This window comes from Phyllostomus discolor, chromosome 2, assembly GCF_004126475.2.
Source record: "Phyllostomus discolor isolate MPI-MPIP mPhyDis1 chromosome 2, mPhyDis1.pri.v3, whole genome shotgun sequence".
Lineage (NCBI taxonomy): Eukaryota > Metazoa > Chordata > Mammalia > Chiroptera > Phyllostomidae > Phyllostomus > Phyllostomus discolor.
This window is the reverse complement of record NC_040904.2, coordinates 82,035,273-82,048,780: the sequence shown is the minus strand read 5'-3', so window position 1 is coordinate 82,048,780 and position 13,508 is coordinate 82,035,273. Positions and strand designations below refer to the sequence as shown.

Genomic DNA, 13,508 nt, shown 5'->3' with positions numbered 1-13,508 from the left:
TTATTTGATAAAAGGTGTTGGGAAAATTGGACAGATACGTGCAGGAAAATGAAACTAGACCACCTTCTTACACCGCACACAAAAATGAATTCAAAATGAATCAAAGACTTAAATGTTAGACCTGAAGCCATAAAAATCCTAGAAGAGAACATAGGAAGCAAAATCTTGGACATTGCCCATAGCAATACTTTCTCTAATATATCTCCTCAGGCAAGGGAAACAAAAGAAGATCAAACCACATCAAACTAAAAGGATTCTGCACAGTAAAAGAAATCAACAAAATAAAAAGACAGCCCACGGAACAGGAGAACCTATTTGCCGATACATTTTGGAAAGGGGTCAATATTGAAAATTGTAAAAAACTTACAAAATTCAACATGAAGAAACAGCCCAATGAAAAAATGGGCAAAGGACCTGAATAGACACTTCTCCAAAGAGGACATACAGATGGCCAATAGACAGATGGGAAGATGCTCAATGTCACTAATCATCAGAGAAATATAAATTAAAACCACAATGAGGTATCATCCCACACCTGTCAGAATGGCTATCATCAATAAATCCACAAACAACAAGTGCTGGCGAGGATGTGGAGAAAGGGGAACTCTTTTGAACTGTTGATGAGAATGCAAATGGGTGCAGCCACTATGGAAAGCAATATGGAGGTACCTCAAGAAATTAAAAACAGATCTGCCTTTTGACCCAGCAATGCCACTTCTGGGAATATATCCAAAGGAACACAAAACACTAATTCAAAAGAACATTCAAAAGAACATAAGCACCCCTATGTTTCTTGCAGTGTTATTTACAACCACCAAGATACAGAAGCATCCCAAGTGTCCCTCAGTAGGTGAGTGGACGGTGAGTGGACAGAACAGGGGACATTTACACAGTGGAATATTACTCAGCTGTAGAAGAAGGAGAAGAAGGAGAAGAAGGAGAAGAAGGAGAAGAAGAAGAAGAAGAAGTTGTTTTACCCTTTGCAACAGTATTGATAGGACCTGGAGAACATCATGCTAATTATGGGTGTCAAACTCATTTTCACCAGGGGCCACATTTTCTCACAGTTGCCTTCAAAGGGCTGAATGTAATTTCAACTCCTTAACAGTTAATGAGTAGTTGCATTTATATAGTCCTAAAATTATTCTGGCCCTTTGAAGGCAATCTCGAGGCTGATGTGGCCCCTAGGAAAATGAGTTTGACACCCCTGTTCTAAGTGAAATTAATCAGCTAGTCAGAGAAAGACAAATGCTGTATGATTTCTCTCATATGTGGCATCTAATGAACTGAAATAACAAAACAGAAACAGACTTACAGAGAGGCTGACAACTCTGGGGAGGGGTTAAGAGGTGAGGGATCAAACAAAAAAGGAAAAAGGACTCGTGGAATACAGTGTGGTGATTTTCAGGGGGGCAGAGAGGTATAAGGGGGACAAATGATAAGAGAAAATAATACAATAAAAAATAAATTGCAAAAAAACAAAAACAAAAAAGAGTTTACTAAGTAGACAAGGAAATAAATTAAGGACATTTCAAGTAGAGAAAACAGCATATGTGAAGAGGTCAGTATAGGAAACAAGGGAAAAAAAGCATAAAATTACTATTAGAAGAATAAAAAAGTAGCTCAGTCTTATACCTGAACTATAAAGCATGAGGGGTGCTGGCATGGTGTTAATAAATCAGAGAGGAAGACAAGGACCAGACTGACAAAAAATTATAGAGGTGTGGGCTATTATATTATTTTCCATACAAACAACTGTAAACCTACTTTTCCCACCCCATATCTATAACATGCAAAAGAACCTGGATTTTATCTGATAGGTGATAAAGAGGCTATTGGCCACACTACAGTAGTATTAACTTAGCCCCAGGAGGGCAGTACCCCAGTACATAGAACCATAGCCCACAAATATTCAACACTTGTCTAACGATTGACTGGGCAAGGGTACAGAGCATGGGGCTCAAGGAAAAAGCAGTGGCCCAAGACCAGAGGCTTGCTACTCACTGTAAAAAGGCAGGACATAAACTCCCATTGTTTCCTGACTCTTTGCTGTTCTGAAGCTGTGTTCTTTATTCAAATGTCTGTTACCACTGTAAACTAGAAGTCTAGCAATTCTTTAGAACTCATCCATTAAAAACCTCTTTATCAGCAAAGTTTCTACTTTCCTAGGTGTTGTGAGCTCTCCTTCCATTATAAACACACAACACTGTGCAGTCTTCCTTGGTTATTTTTATATCTATTCCAACTTGGAGATTATTTCCTAAACTACAGGTTCTCCGAAAACAATGACAATGTTTCACTCTTCTCTAAATAGCCCTGGTCTGTACTGACATATGTGAGCACTCTTCTGGGAGCTCATAATTGATGATACCCCTTTATGCTGATAGTTCTTCATGAGAGAATGATAGAGTACCAGAATCTTCTCTTTGATCCCAAGCAATTCCATTTGGACTGCAAACTTGCATGCACTGTACTCAGCAAAAGCCCCCAGGTAACTATGGGCCCCACTCCCTTAGAAAGCAGTGGAGAGAGCTTGCACCTTGGGGGTCTTCCCCACAATTCCGGCAGCTTATTAAAGTTTCTTCTCCACTTCCGCAAGGTGGAGGCATAGGTGGACGCACTGTACCTCCACATACAACCAAGATTAAAACAACAACAATTTAGAGGCAGAATAATACCCAGAACTGACAGAGAATTTATCTAAATGGAAGTCGGACAGCCAAGAAGTTGAAGTAGACTCATCCATCTAGACTGGTAGGAGGGGCGGAGATGAGCAGCAGCTGGACGCGGGTCTCCAGCGCGGAGAACAGGGAGAACTGGGGGCATAGGCAACCGGGAGCACGTAAGCCATCCAGGGCGCACCGGATCGCAGTGGGTGGCGTGCAAGATCACAGCGTGTGGACCCTGAGTACGTAAGCGGCAACTGGCAGACCCAGTGAGGCTGTAATTGTGAACCAGGGCAGAGCGCCCAACCCAGGATCCCAGGGAAGGGACTGAGATCCCAGGAGAATGGAACTGCCGCCATTGTTCCCTCCTGCCCATGCCCCCGCCCCCACCCCACACACGTCACAATCTAGCAACTGGGTGCCCAGCCCCAGTGAACACCTAAGGCTCCGCCCCTCACTGTAACAGGAACAACATGTCTCAAACAGAAAAACAGATCAATGCCCCAGGGCTCATCCTTTTGAGCGACCAAGAGATTGCCAATCTATCAGATGCACAGTTCAAAACACTGGTGATCAGGGAGCTCACAGAATTGGTTGATTTTGGGCGCAAATTACATGAAAAAATGCAGGTTACCATAAAAGAGATGAAGGAAGATGCACGAAGAACCAATAGTGATGGGAAGAAAACTGGGACTCAAAACAATAGAGTGGACCAGAAGGAAGAAAAACAAACAAACAGAAAAGAATGGAGAAATAAGAATTCAAAAAAACGAGGAGAAGCTTCGGAACCTCCAGGACATCTTTAAACCTTCCAACATCCGAATTATAGGGGTACCAGAAGGGGAAGAGGAAAAGCAGCAGATTGAGCACATATTTGAACAAATAATAAAGGAGAACTTCCCCAGTCTGGCAAAGGAAATAGACTTCCAGGAAATCCAGGAAGCTCAGAGAGCCCCAAAGAAGTTGGACCCAAGAAGAAACACACCAAGGCCATTATAATTACATTAGCCAAGGTAAAAATGAAGGAGAGAATCCTAGAAGCACAAGAGGTAAGGGGACAGTCACTTACAAAGGAGTTCCCATCAGACTGTCAGCTGATTTCCCCAAAGAGACCTTACAGGCAAGAAGGGGCTGGAAAGAAATATTCCAAGTTATGAAAGACAAGGACCTATAATCCAGATTACTCTATCCAGCAAAGCTTTCATTTAGAATGGAAGGGCAGATAAAGTGCTTCTCAGAGAAGGTCAAGTTAAAGGAGTTCATCATCACCAAGCCCTTATTTTATGAAATGTTAAAGGGACTTATCTAAGAAAAGAAGATAAAGAAAAAAACATGTATAGTAAAAGGACAGCAAACTCGTAATTATTAGCAATCACACCTAAAGCAAAACCAAAAGAAACTAAGCAAACAACTAGAACAGGAACAGAACCACAGAAATGGAGATCACATGGAGAATTAGCAACAAGGGAGTGGGAGGAGGAGAGAGGGGCAAAAGGTACAGAGAATAAGTAGCATAGATTGTAGGTTGAAAATAGATAGGGGGAGGGTAAGAATAGTATGGTAAATCTAGAAGCTAAAGAACTTATAAGTATGACACATGGACATGACTAAAGGGGGGTATATGGGTGGGAGAGGGTGTACAGGGTGGAGGGGAGTGAATAGGGGAAAATGGGACAACTGTAATAGCACAATCAATAAAATATATTTTTTAAAAAAAGTTTCTTCTCCAACTAGATACCCTTCAGAGTGTAAGCTGACCTAACAGGTGATGTTTTAGCAGTCTTTAATAACACCCCATTATTTCATCTGCTTCATGGACCCTGGCATCAATTAAATACTAGTTTATTTGAGTACTTATATGTATTTTCTGTCGTCATAGATTATATTGATTTAATCTACAAATCTGGATAATTAGCATGGTAAGTTTCTAAACTAATATTTTGAGCTGAAAACAGCAGGTCATCGAATAACATTTTTTCATTCAACATCATTGTAACATTGATGAGATGTCATAGGAACTTAACACTATCTATATTAATTAGCCTATGGTAAAATTGGTTTCATTAATACATTGTCTTACTTAAAGTCGCAGAATCTATCAATGTCATGGAGGACTTATTATACTTTCTCAAAGATCTTATCCTGAAGAATTTAATCCAATGAAATAAAGAAAATAACGTAATAGCAGTTCTGAACAACACAGTAATTATTTCATAAATAATGTCTCATGAGAAATTTTTACATTTTGAAGTTTTTTACACTGTATTTTCTAAGTATACTTATACGTTGGCTTATAAATTAATTTTTACATGCTAAGTCTATAGAACATAACACAAGAGTATTAAAATTACAACCATGTAAGATTATGTAGGTATGTCAATATAGAATAGAAAGGGACATAAAAATTATAGGGTAATAGGGGGTAGAACTGTAAATAATTATCATATGAGTTTTTGGGTTTGAGTAACAATCATTGTTATCTGTATAATATTTTAAATAATAAAGTGCTTAGGACATAACATTGTTCTAAAATAAAGCAAATTCGTGAGCCACACAAAAACTACCAAGTTGCCTACTTAGTACTTCAACAATCACATTTAGTAAATATCATGATCTCTATAGAGCTTTTCCTAATACTCTCAATTTTATGTCATCATTCCATACCCTTCCAACTAATCAAAAAGCAGAAATAGGAACTATTTCACAGGTGGCAAACACAAGGTCTGTGGGCCGAATCCAGCCCTCCACCTTGTTTTATCTGGCCTGGCACCTTGTTTCTACCTGGCTACAGCACTGAGCTCTTACTTAACTGTTCAGGAGTAGTTATGTTTATACAGTCCTAACATTACATTCAGCCCTTTGAAGGCAACTGCAAGGTTGATGTGGCCCCGGATGAAAATGAGTTTGACACCCTTGATCTATTTGGGCTTCCGGGCAAGATGGAGGTGTAGGCAGACACACTGTGCCTCCTCACACAACCAAAATGATAACAACAACAAATTTAAAAACAAAAAAACAAGCAGAACTGACAGAAAACTGAACTGTATGGAAGTCTGACAACCAAAGAGTTAAAAAAGAAACATTTATCCAGAGCAGTAGGAGGGGAGGAGACAGGCAGGGAGGACTCAGGGCAAGATGGTAGATGAAGGACCCAGGCTGGCAAGGTGGCAACTGGAGGAGTGGGCGGTCCCAGTTTTGAGTACACATAAACTGGGAGGAACAACTGGGGAGGGAGACAGACCGTGCAACCCAGGGTTCCAGTGTGGAGAAAACTTCAAAACCTCTGACTAAGAAAACCTGTGAGGGTTGAGGCAGTAGGAGAAACTCCCAGTCTCACAGGAGAGTTCATTGGAAAGACCCACAGGGTTCTAGAACATACACAAAACCACCCACCCGGGAATCAGCACCAGAGGGGCCCAATTTGCTTGTGGGTAGTGGAGGAAGTGACTGAAAGCCAGCTGAGAGCTGAACAAGCACTGTTCCCTGTGGACCCCTTCCCACATACAGTGTCAGAACAAAGCAACGTGGGTTGCCCTGCCCTTGTGAACACACCTAAGGCTCCGCCCCTTACTACGTGCATACCAGACAAAATAAAATGGTCCCAATGAAAGAACAGATTAAAGCTCCAGGAAAAATGCAACTAAGTAACATACTCAGATACATACACAGTTCAAAACACTGGTAATCAAGAAGCTCACAGAATTGGTTAAGTATGGTCACAAAATAGAGGAAAAAATGAAAGCTAAGAAAAGCTAAATAAAGGAAAATATACAGGGAACCAATAGTGACAAGAAGGAAATCAGGACTCAAATCAACAGTTTGGACCAGAAGGAGGAAATAAACATTCAACCAGAACAGAATGAAGAAACAAGAATTCAAAAATACGAGGCAAGGCTTAGGAACTTCCAGGACAACTTGAAACATTCCAACATCCGAATCATAGAGGTGCCAGAAGGAGATGATCAGGAGCAAGAAATTGAAAACTTACTTGATAACATAATGAAGGAGAATTTCCCTAATCTGGCCAAGGAAATAGACTTCCAAAAAGTCCAGGAAGCTCAGAGAGTCCCAAAGAAGTTGGACCCAAGGAAGCACACACAAAGGTACATCATAATTACATTACCCAAGATTAAAGAGGAGAGAATCTTAAAAGCAGCAACAGAAAAGGAGAGAGTTACCTACAAAGGAGTTCGCATTAGGCTATCTGCTGATTTCTCAAAAGAAACTTTGCAGGCAAGAAGGTGCTAGAAAGAAGTATTCTAAGTCATGAAAGGCAATGACCTCCATCCAAGATTACTCTATCCAGCAAAGATATCGTTTAAAATGGAAGGGCAGATAAAGTGCTTCTCAGATAAGGTCAAGTTAAAGGAGTTCATCATCACCAAGCCCTTATTTTATGAAATGTTAAAGGGACTTATCTAAGAAAAAGAAGATCAAAACTATGAACAGTAAAATGATGACAAACTCACAACTATCAACAACCAAACCTAAAAAAAAAAAAAAAAACCCACAAAAACAAAAAAACAACTAAGCAAACAACTAGAACAGGAACAGAACCACAGAAATGGAGATCACATGGAGGGTTATCAGTGCAGAAAGGAGAGGGGGGGAAAAGGTACAGGGAATAAGTAGCATAAATGGTTGGTAGAAAATAGACAGGAGGAGGTTAAGAATAGTATAGGAAATGTAGAAGATAAAGAACTTGTATGTACAACCCATGGACATGGACTAAAGGGGAAGGATGCAGGTGGGAGGCAGTGTGCAGGGCAGAGGGGAATAAAGAAGGGAAAATGGGACAGACAACTGTATAGCATAATCAATAAAATATATTTAAAAATAAAAATGGAAATTTAAAAAAGAAAGATATTTGCATGCATTCCATGAATGCCCAATGTTACCACCTGAGCTTTCGCATCCCAGGTTCATTTTATTAAGTGTAGCCCTAAATTTAAAATCTACCTCTATGTAAATATAGCTTTTTCTCATCATATTGAAATCCCATCATGCTTTCTGGAAATTAATTAGTTCATTTGTCACTTTATTTCTAGTACTGCTACTTTCATTTATACCAATTTTACTATTTTAAGATTTTATGTTGATCTTCTAGAATAAAGCTCAGATGTTCAAACATATTAACTATCTCCGAAGAAAAATAACGTTTCCACTTTGTTTATAACAATAGGAAACTATGTAAAAATCATGAACATGTAACTTCACAATTAATTTTTCATTTATGCATTTTTAAAATATATATTTTAATCTGATTATTAGCATACATGAAATATATGCTATATTTCTAATTTCCATTGTGCAAAATTAATCAGAAATACAGCAGAAATAAGATGCTCTGATTTTTGTCTCTGAACAAAACTACATAAAGAATCTTAATGTTTTATCACACCAAGGAAGACAATGGAAAATTCTAAATTAACTTAAGGTTAACACTACAAATAATTGCAAATGTTCTTTGCAGAGAGAGAGACAGACGTGCTCTCCAATTCTGACTACTCACAAATATTGTTCAAAAATATTTCCCTACATCACTAGAAAATAAAAGCATGACTTGACAGAATATAATTTTCCCCCCACACATTAGTTCCAAATACCATTGTGTAACTGAAATCTTTTTACAAAAGAATCTGATTTGTTTTATAGGTTTATTAAATTAGAAAACAAAAATCACTATCTTCACAAACATTTTACACTAATAGTCACAAACAAGTCAGTCTTAATGGACTTTAAAATTGATTTCACATTTAAATATAATTCTAATCCAAAAGGTTGTTAAGGCATCCATGACACAAATGAGGAAGCTGAGCTCCTGAAAATGAGGTGACACAAATTACTATAGTGACACAAATTCCTATAGTCATATGGTAAACCAAAGACATAAATTCATTCATACAAGACCCTCAACTTCCTATTAAGTAAATTTATTACAGTAGCTAATATGCAATCAGCCTAAGTTTCACCAATTTAAGTTTTCTGAAAGACGTACATTTTACAGAAAAAAATGCTTTCAATAAAGATTTTGAAGAACTTAATATTAAATTTACAAATAAAAATATACAAATATAAGCCATATCTAAAATACAACAGTACAATAGATGTGAATAAATAGAATGAACTTATAAGTAGATTAATCCTATGAGATTGGTCAAAATACATTTGTGTTGTGAAAGGCTGATAAGTTTTCAGACCAATGATAAATTTTATTCTGAGCCAAATAAAAAGAATAATCACTCTGTCAGCAGAAAACCTGCTGAGGAATAGTATGCATGGCATTAACTGGAATGAGGGTAATATCTCCTATTTCAAAATGATGTCTGAAAGACTAAAAAAAAAAAAACCTGAACCACCATTCTACCTCAACATTTACAGGCTGGGGCAAAAGTAGGTTTACAGCTATGAGTATGTGAAACAGTTTATTCTTGTATTATTATTTATTAGTTATTGTCTTATTTTCTACATGAACAACTAACTGCAAACCTACTTTCGCCCCACTCTATATATTAGATGCATTCTACCTATCTAGGCTGGCTGAGAAGAAAAGTGTACCATAAAATGTTTTACACAGCTTATTTTTTATTCTGACTATATGCAAACTGCAAACAATTTGAAAAAGCATAAAGAAGGAATTACTCACAATCATACTAGCAAAAGACAACTGTTATCTTTTTATTTCTTTCCAGTCTTTTTCCTAATACTTACTATAAAGTAAAAACTCCAGTTTGTAACTTAACATTATAACATTTAGACATTGCCATTATTAAAAATTTTATTGGTGTTTTAAACCACTGCTTCTCACTCTGAAATTACATCTCTTTTCAGGTTATGCATGGAAACACACCAGTGGACCCTTGAAGCACATGTTAGACTAGGAAGACTGTTTTAAAAGAAATTCCACCACAGAGTGCATCCGGGTCTCTGGGTAAGAAAATATAATTTTTTAAAATTAGGGAGTTTGCCCTGGCTGGTGTAGCTTGGTTGGTTGGGTGTCTCTGCAAACCAAAAGGTTGGTTTCCCAGTCAGGGGACATGCCTGGGTTCACAGTTTGGTCCAGTCAGGGCGCCTACAAAAGGCAACAGTTTAACGTTTCTCTTTCACATGTTTCTTTCCCTCTCCCCCTCCCTTCCCCTCTCTCTTAAAAATCAACAAAGAAAAAGTATTTTTTAATAAAAATAAAAATGGGGGAGTTAAAATTTCACACAATTCCTGAGTTTTCAGGTGATAGTACCTAACTGGTCCTTTATCAGATAATTGAGTAAGCTCAAGATTAAAAATGACAATCAGTTACAGTTGTATTATGCTTTCCCCTTTGCAAAACTCCTGTGTACTATCATTTCATTTTCATTAAGTTATAAAATAGGTATGAAGGAAGTAAAAAAACCATATGGGTAGTTATAGACTAGTCACAGGGATATAAAGTACAGCAAAGGCAATATAGCCAATAATATTGTAAAAACTATGTATGGTGTCAGGTGGGTACTTGAAATTGGGTGGGGATCACTTTGTAAAGAACATGACTGTCTAACAACTATGCTGTACACCTGAAACTAATACAAAATAACACTGAATGTCAACTGTAATTAAAAATAAAATTTGAAAGGTATGTATGTATTCTCATATCAAAGATATAGAAAACTGAGGTATGAAGAATTTAAACAACAACAATATTTACCCAATCAACTTAGAACTAGAAATCAGGCCTTTTAAATTACCAGCATCATTTCTATTTGTGTTTAATCAACATTGATGTTTATATTAAGATGACACTGTGAAAGACAAATGTATATTCGTTAAAATACTCTTGTAAAAACTAAACTTTAATCTTTTGAAAAACATAATGTTGCATGTTTAATTAGACCAGGCTTGAGAAATTCTAAAAACAAGACAATTGTCTTATCTGGAAGGAGACAGATAATAGATTCTATACTGTTAAAAGATTTTTTTTAAAAAACATGATATAAACACTTTCAGATCTGGAAATAAGCAAAACAGAGTGTTCCGCTTAGGTGGTTATACTCCTTTCTGCATCAAGTTACCTTCTATTCTTTGTCTCAGTTTCCTACATTTGAAATGGGACAATATCTACCTCAAATGGCTATGGTGAGGACTGAGCTAATACATGTAAACCACTGGTACTGTGCATGTCACAAAATAAGCCCCGATTGCTGTGTGCCATATATAAGCTTGTTTTTTTCTTTTTTCCTACTAGGAGGAAAATATTGGGCTGGCCAAAAAGTCTGGTTAGTTTTTCCCATAAAATACAAGACACATTTTTCATTTTCACCAATTACTTTATTGATTTGGATACTTTTAGTATGCCGACTTTCTCCCGCTGTTGGCTCCTAGTGGGTAGAGGACAGGGGTGCTGCTAAACACCCTGCATAAGACAGCCCCACAGCTAAGAACTATTTGGCCAAAATGTCTATAGTACCAATAAACTTTGCAAACCACTTTTGACACATTCAATCAGTCACAGCACCTTCCCCATACACAGCACAAATCTTTTTTTGCATTTCAGTTGCATTTTTACCTTTCTTGAAGTCATAAAGCATAATACTCCAAAAATGTGTATTCTCTTCCATCTTCAATATTAAAATGGCCGCACAAAAATTCACCGAGTTTTTTTAAGTTTTTTTAAATGGATGCTGATATGACAGCTGTCACAATACAATCTAACAAAATTATTTCAAATGAAGTTAAAGGCAACTAAGCACTACCCCAAGCATCCTACGGGAAAAACTAAGCCAACCTTTTGGCCAACCCAATAGAAGCACAGGCTCTAAAACTTCAATGGAGAGAAGGATTTCACATTGTAATTAATAAAGGGCTGATGTTCAAAATTCAATGGAGATGAACTAAAACCAGAATGCTAAACATCTACATTGCACAGAACTGTGTCCAGATCTAAAAGAGGTTGGTTTACCAAACACGTTTTTTTCTTAGAGGAGATACTATATTTCCATATGCTTGTCCAAGTTTCAGCATCATCATGACAGGCTTGTGGCCATGATTCCATACTTTACTGAGAATGTGGAGATCAATTAAAAAAAAAACCCTTTCCAGAAAAAGTAACAATCCTCACTGCAATAAGATAGGAAATGTGTTCAATAACTGACACCAAACTCATTCAAAAATTGCGGGTCACTGCCTGAACTAAAAGGTGGGGGGTGGAGGGCGGAATCAGCTCTGTATTCTCTCTCCATCACAGTGAGTATTCATTAAACAGTTTTGCTTACTACTGGAAACGGTTTTCCAAGGATTGTTGATGGGGGAAAAAAAACCCAACAAACTTCTGTCCCTTTCTGGTTGGTACAACCCTTTTAACGTGGAACGTCCCATTTAGGTGACATAGGAGGTTTCAGTGGGTCAGAGCCAACGTCTGACCCAGGCAACTTAAACTACTATCTTGACTAACAGGGAGGGAAGGGCTGTAAAGGGCACTTTCTCAATCCAAGACTCAGATAACCAGAATCAATTTCGTTCGCTTTTGAACCTGAGCACTTTCACAAAAGACAATTATCGCCATTTGCCTTAAACAGATTTAAGATGCTATTTAATTACCTTGCCTTCCTCCTGTCTATCCATCCCTTTAGCTTTACTTTAGGCGTGACATCTTCAAAACTTCTCTTTCTCCTCCTAAACATTTTCTCCAAAAAAAGAATCAAATACCAAAAAGGAGGCCTTGATAGCAGGGTCTTACTTCCTTCTTTTCAGGAAAATGAATGGCCTTGCCAAAAAGTAAATCCGCGCCAAGCTGGAGGACGACTAGCTGATCTCACCTTTGCAACTCAACCTCACGAGTGCCCAGCCAGGTCTGCCCACGCATGGAAGCGCCTTCGCAGCGTGTCTGCTAATGGCCCGCAGACCTAGCTCCCCTCAGGCTCTTCCCCCGCGCCCCCCGCCGCCTGTGGGGCCCCACGCACCGGCGCATTCCCTGGGGACCACTCACCTTGCTGGGCTCCAGCGTTCTTAAGCAGCAAGAGAAGGATAAGTAAGAGCAGAAGGTGCAGAGGCATAGGGAAGGAGGGGCAGTTGGAGCGGGGTGGGAGGAGGCAGGAGTGAGAATCAGGGAGCGCGGCCCGGACGGAGGCGGCGGCCACGGCCCGGACTTGGGGACTGGGGGGGCTGCGCCCTGATCTCACCACCGTCCGGCTCGCCATCGCGGCGGCCGCCAGTCCGCCTGCATAGTGCGGGCGCCCAGTGGGTCCCGCGCGCTCAGGGGCCGCGGTACCAAGCAAGGAGGCGGCGGCTGAAGAGATAGAGCGAGAGGTAGCGCGCGCCTCGCCCCGCGCCGGGACCCCCTCTGTCCCTCACTCCGCTTTTGCCTCCTCCTTCGTCCCTTCCCTGGGTTTCCAGCTCGAGACCCCAGCCCGCAGTGCAGGGCGGAGGAACCACAGTGCTCCAGGCGCGAAGGATGGCTGCGGCGAAGACGAAAAACTAGACTCTAGCACCCCGCTCCTCAACCCGACTCCGGCTAGCCTCGCTCTCCCGCTGCTCAAGCTAGCTGGCAGGCCGGCTCCCTCGCTCTCCCTCTAACGCTCTCTGGCCACGCCTCCTCGGCCGCCACCGCCAATCCTCAGTCAGCTCTGGTGCGTCTCCTCCCCTCACCACCCAATCCACACACTCTCCCCTCGGTCGACCAGTTAGCTCCGCTGCCCCGGTACTCGAGCTCATCTCTCTCCTCCAATCCCCTGAGGCCTTGAGAAGCGTCCCACCCGCCTCCCCCAATCTGGGTTCCTCCTCCAAGCTCCGGCCCTAGCGGCCCCCGTCTGGCCCCGAGATTTGTTATTGTTGGGACCTCAGCCCAAGCTGATCCCGCAGAGGCAGGCCGCT

General features: G+C 40.0%; 1 protein-coding gene across 3 annotated transcripts in view; it reads right to left on the bottom strand.

The window, feature by feature from the left end:
• DCBLD2 (discoidin, CUB and LCCL domain containing 2) overlaps positions 1 to 13,228 on the bottom strand; it is a 96,639-nt gene extending 83,411 nt beyond the window's left edge. Inside the window, exons 1-2 of one of the 3 annotated variants that reach the window (XM_036018015.1) lie at positions 12,625 to 12,715; positions 12,237 to 12,429 (exon numbers count right to left, since the gene is read on the bottom strand). Coding sequence is in view for 2 of the 3 variants with exons in the window: in XM_028504263.2 (XP_028360064.1) it covers positions 12,625 to 12,835 (211 nt within the window). In the remaining variant the exon portion in view is untranslated. Of the gene's footprint in view, positions 1 to 12,236; positions 12,430 to 12,624 lie in introns of all 3 variants that reach the window. The other 2 variants (XM_028504263.2, XM_036018014.1) reach the window with 2 other exon arrangements.
• Positions 13,229 to 13,508: the final 280 nt, after the last annotated feature.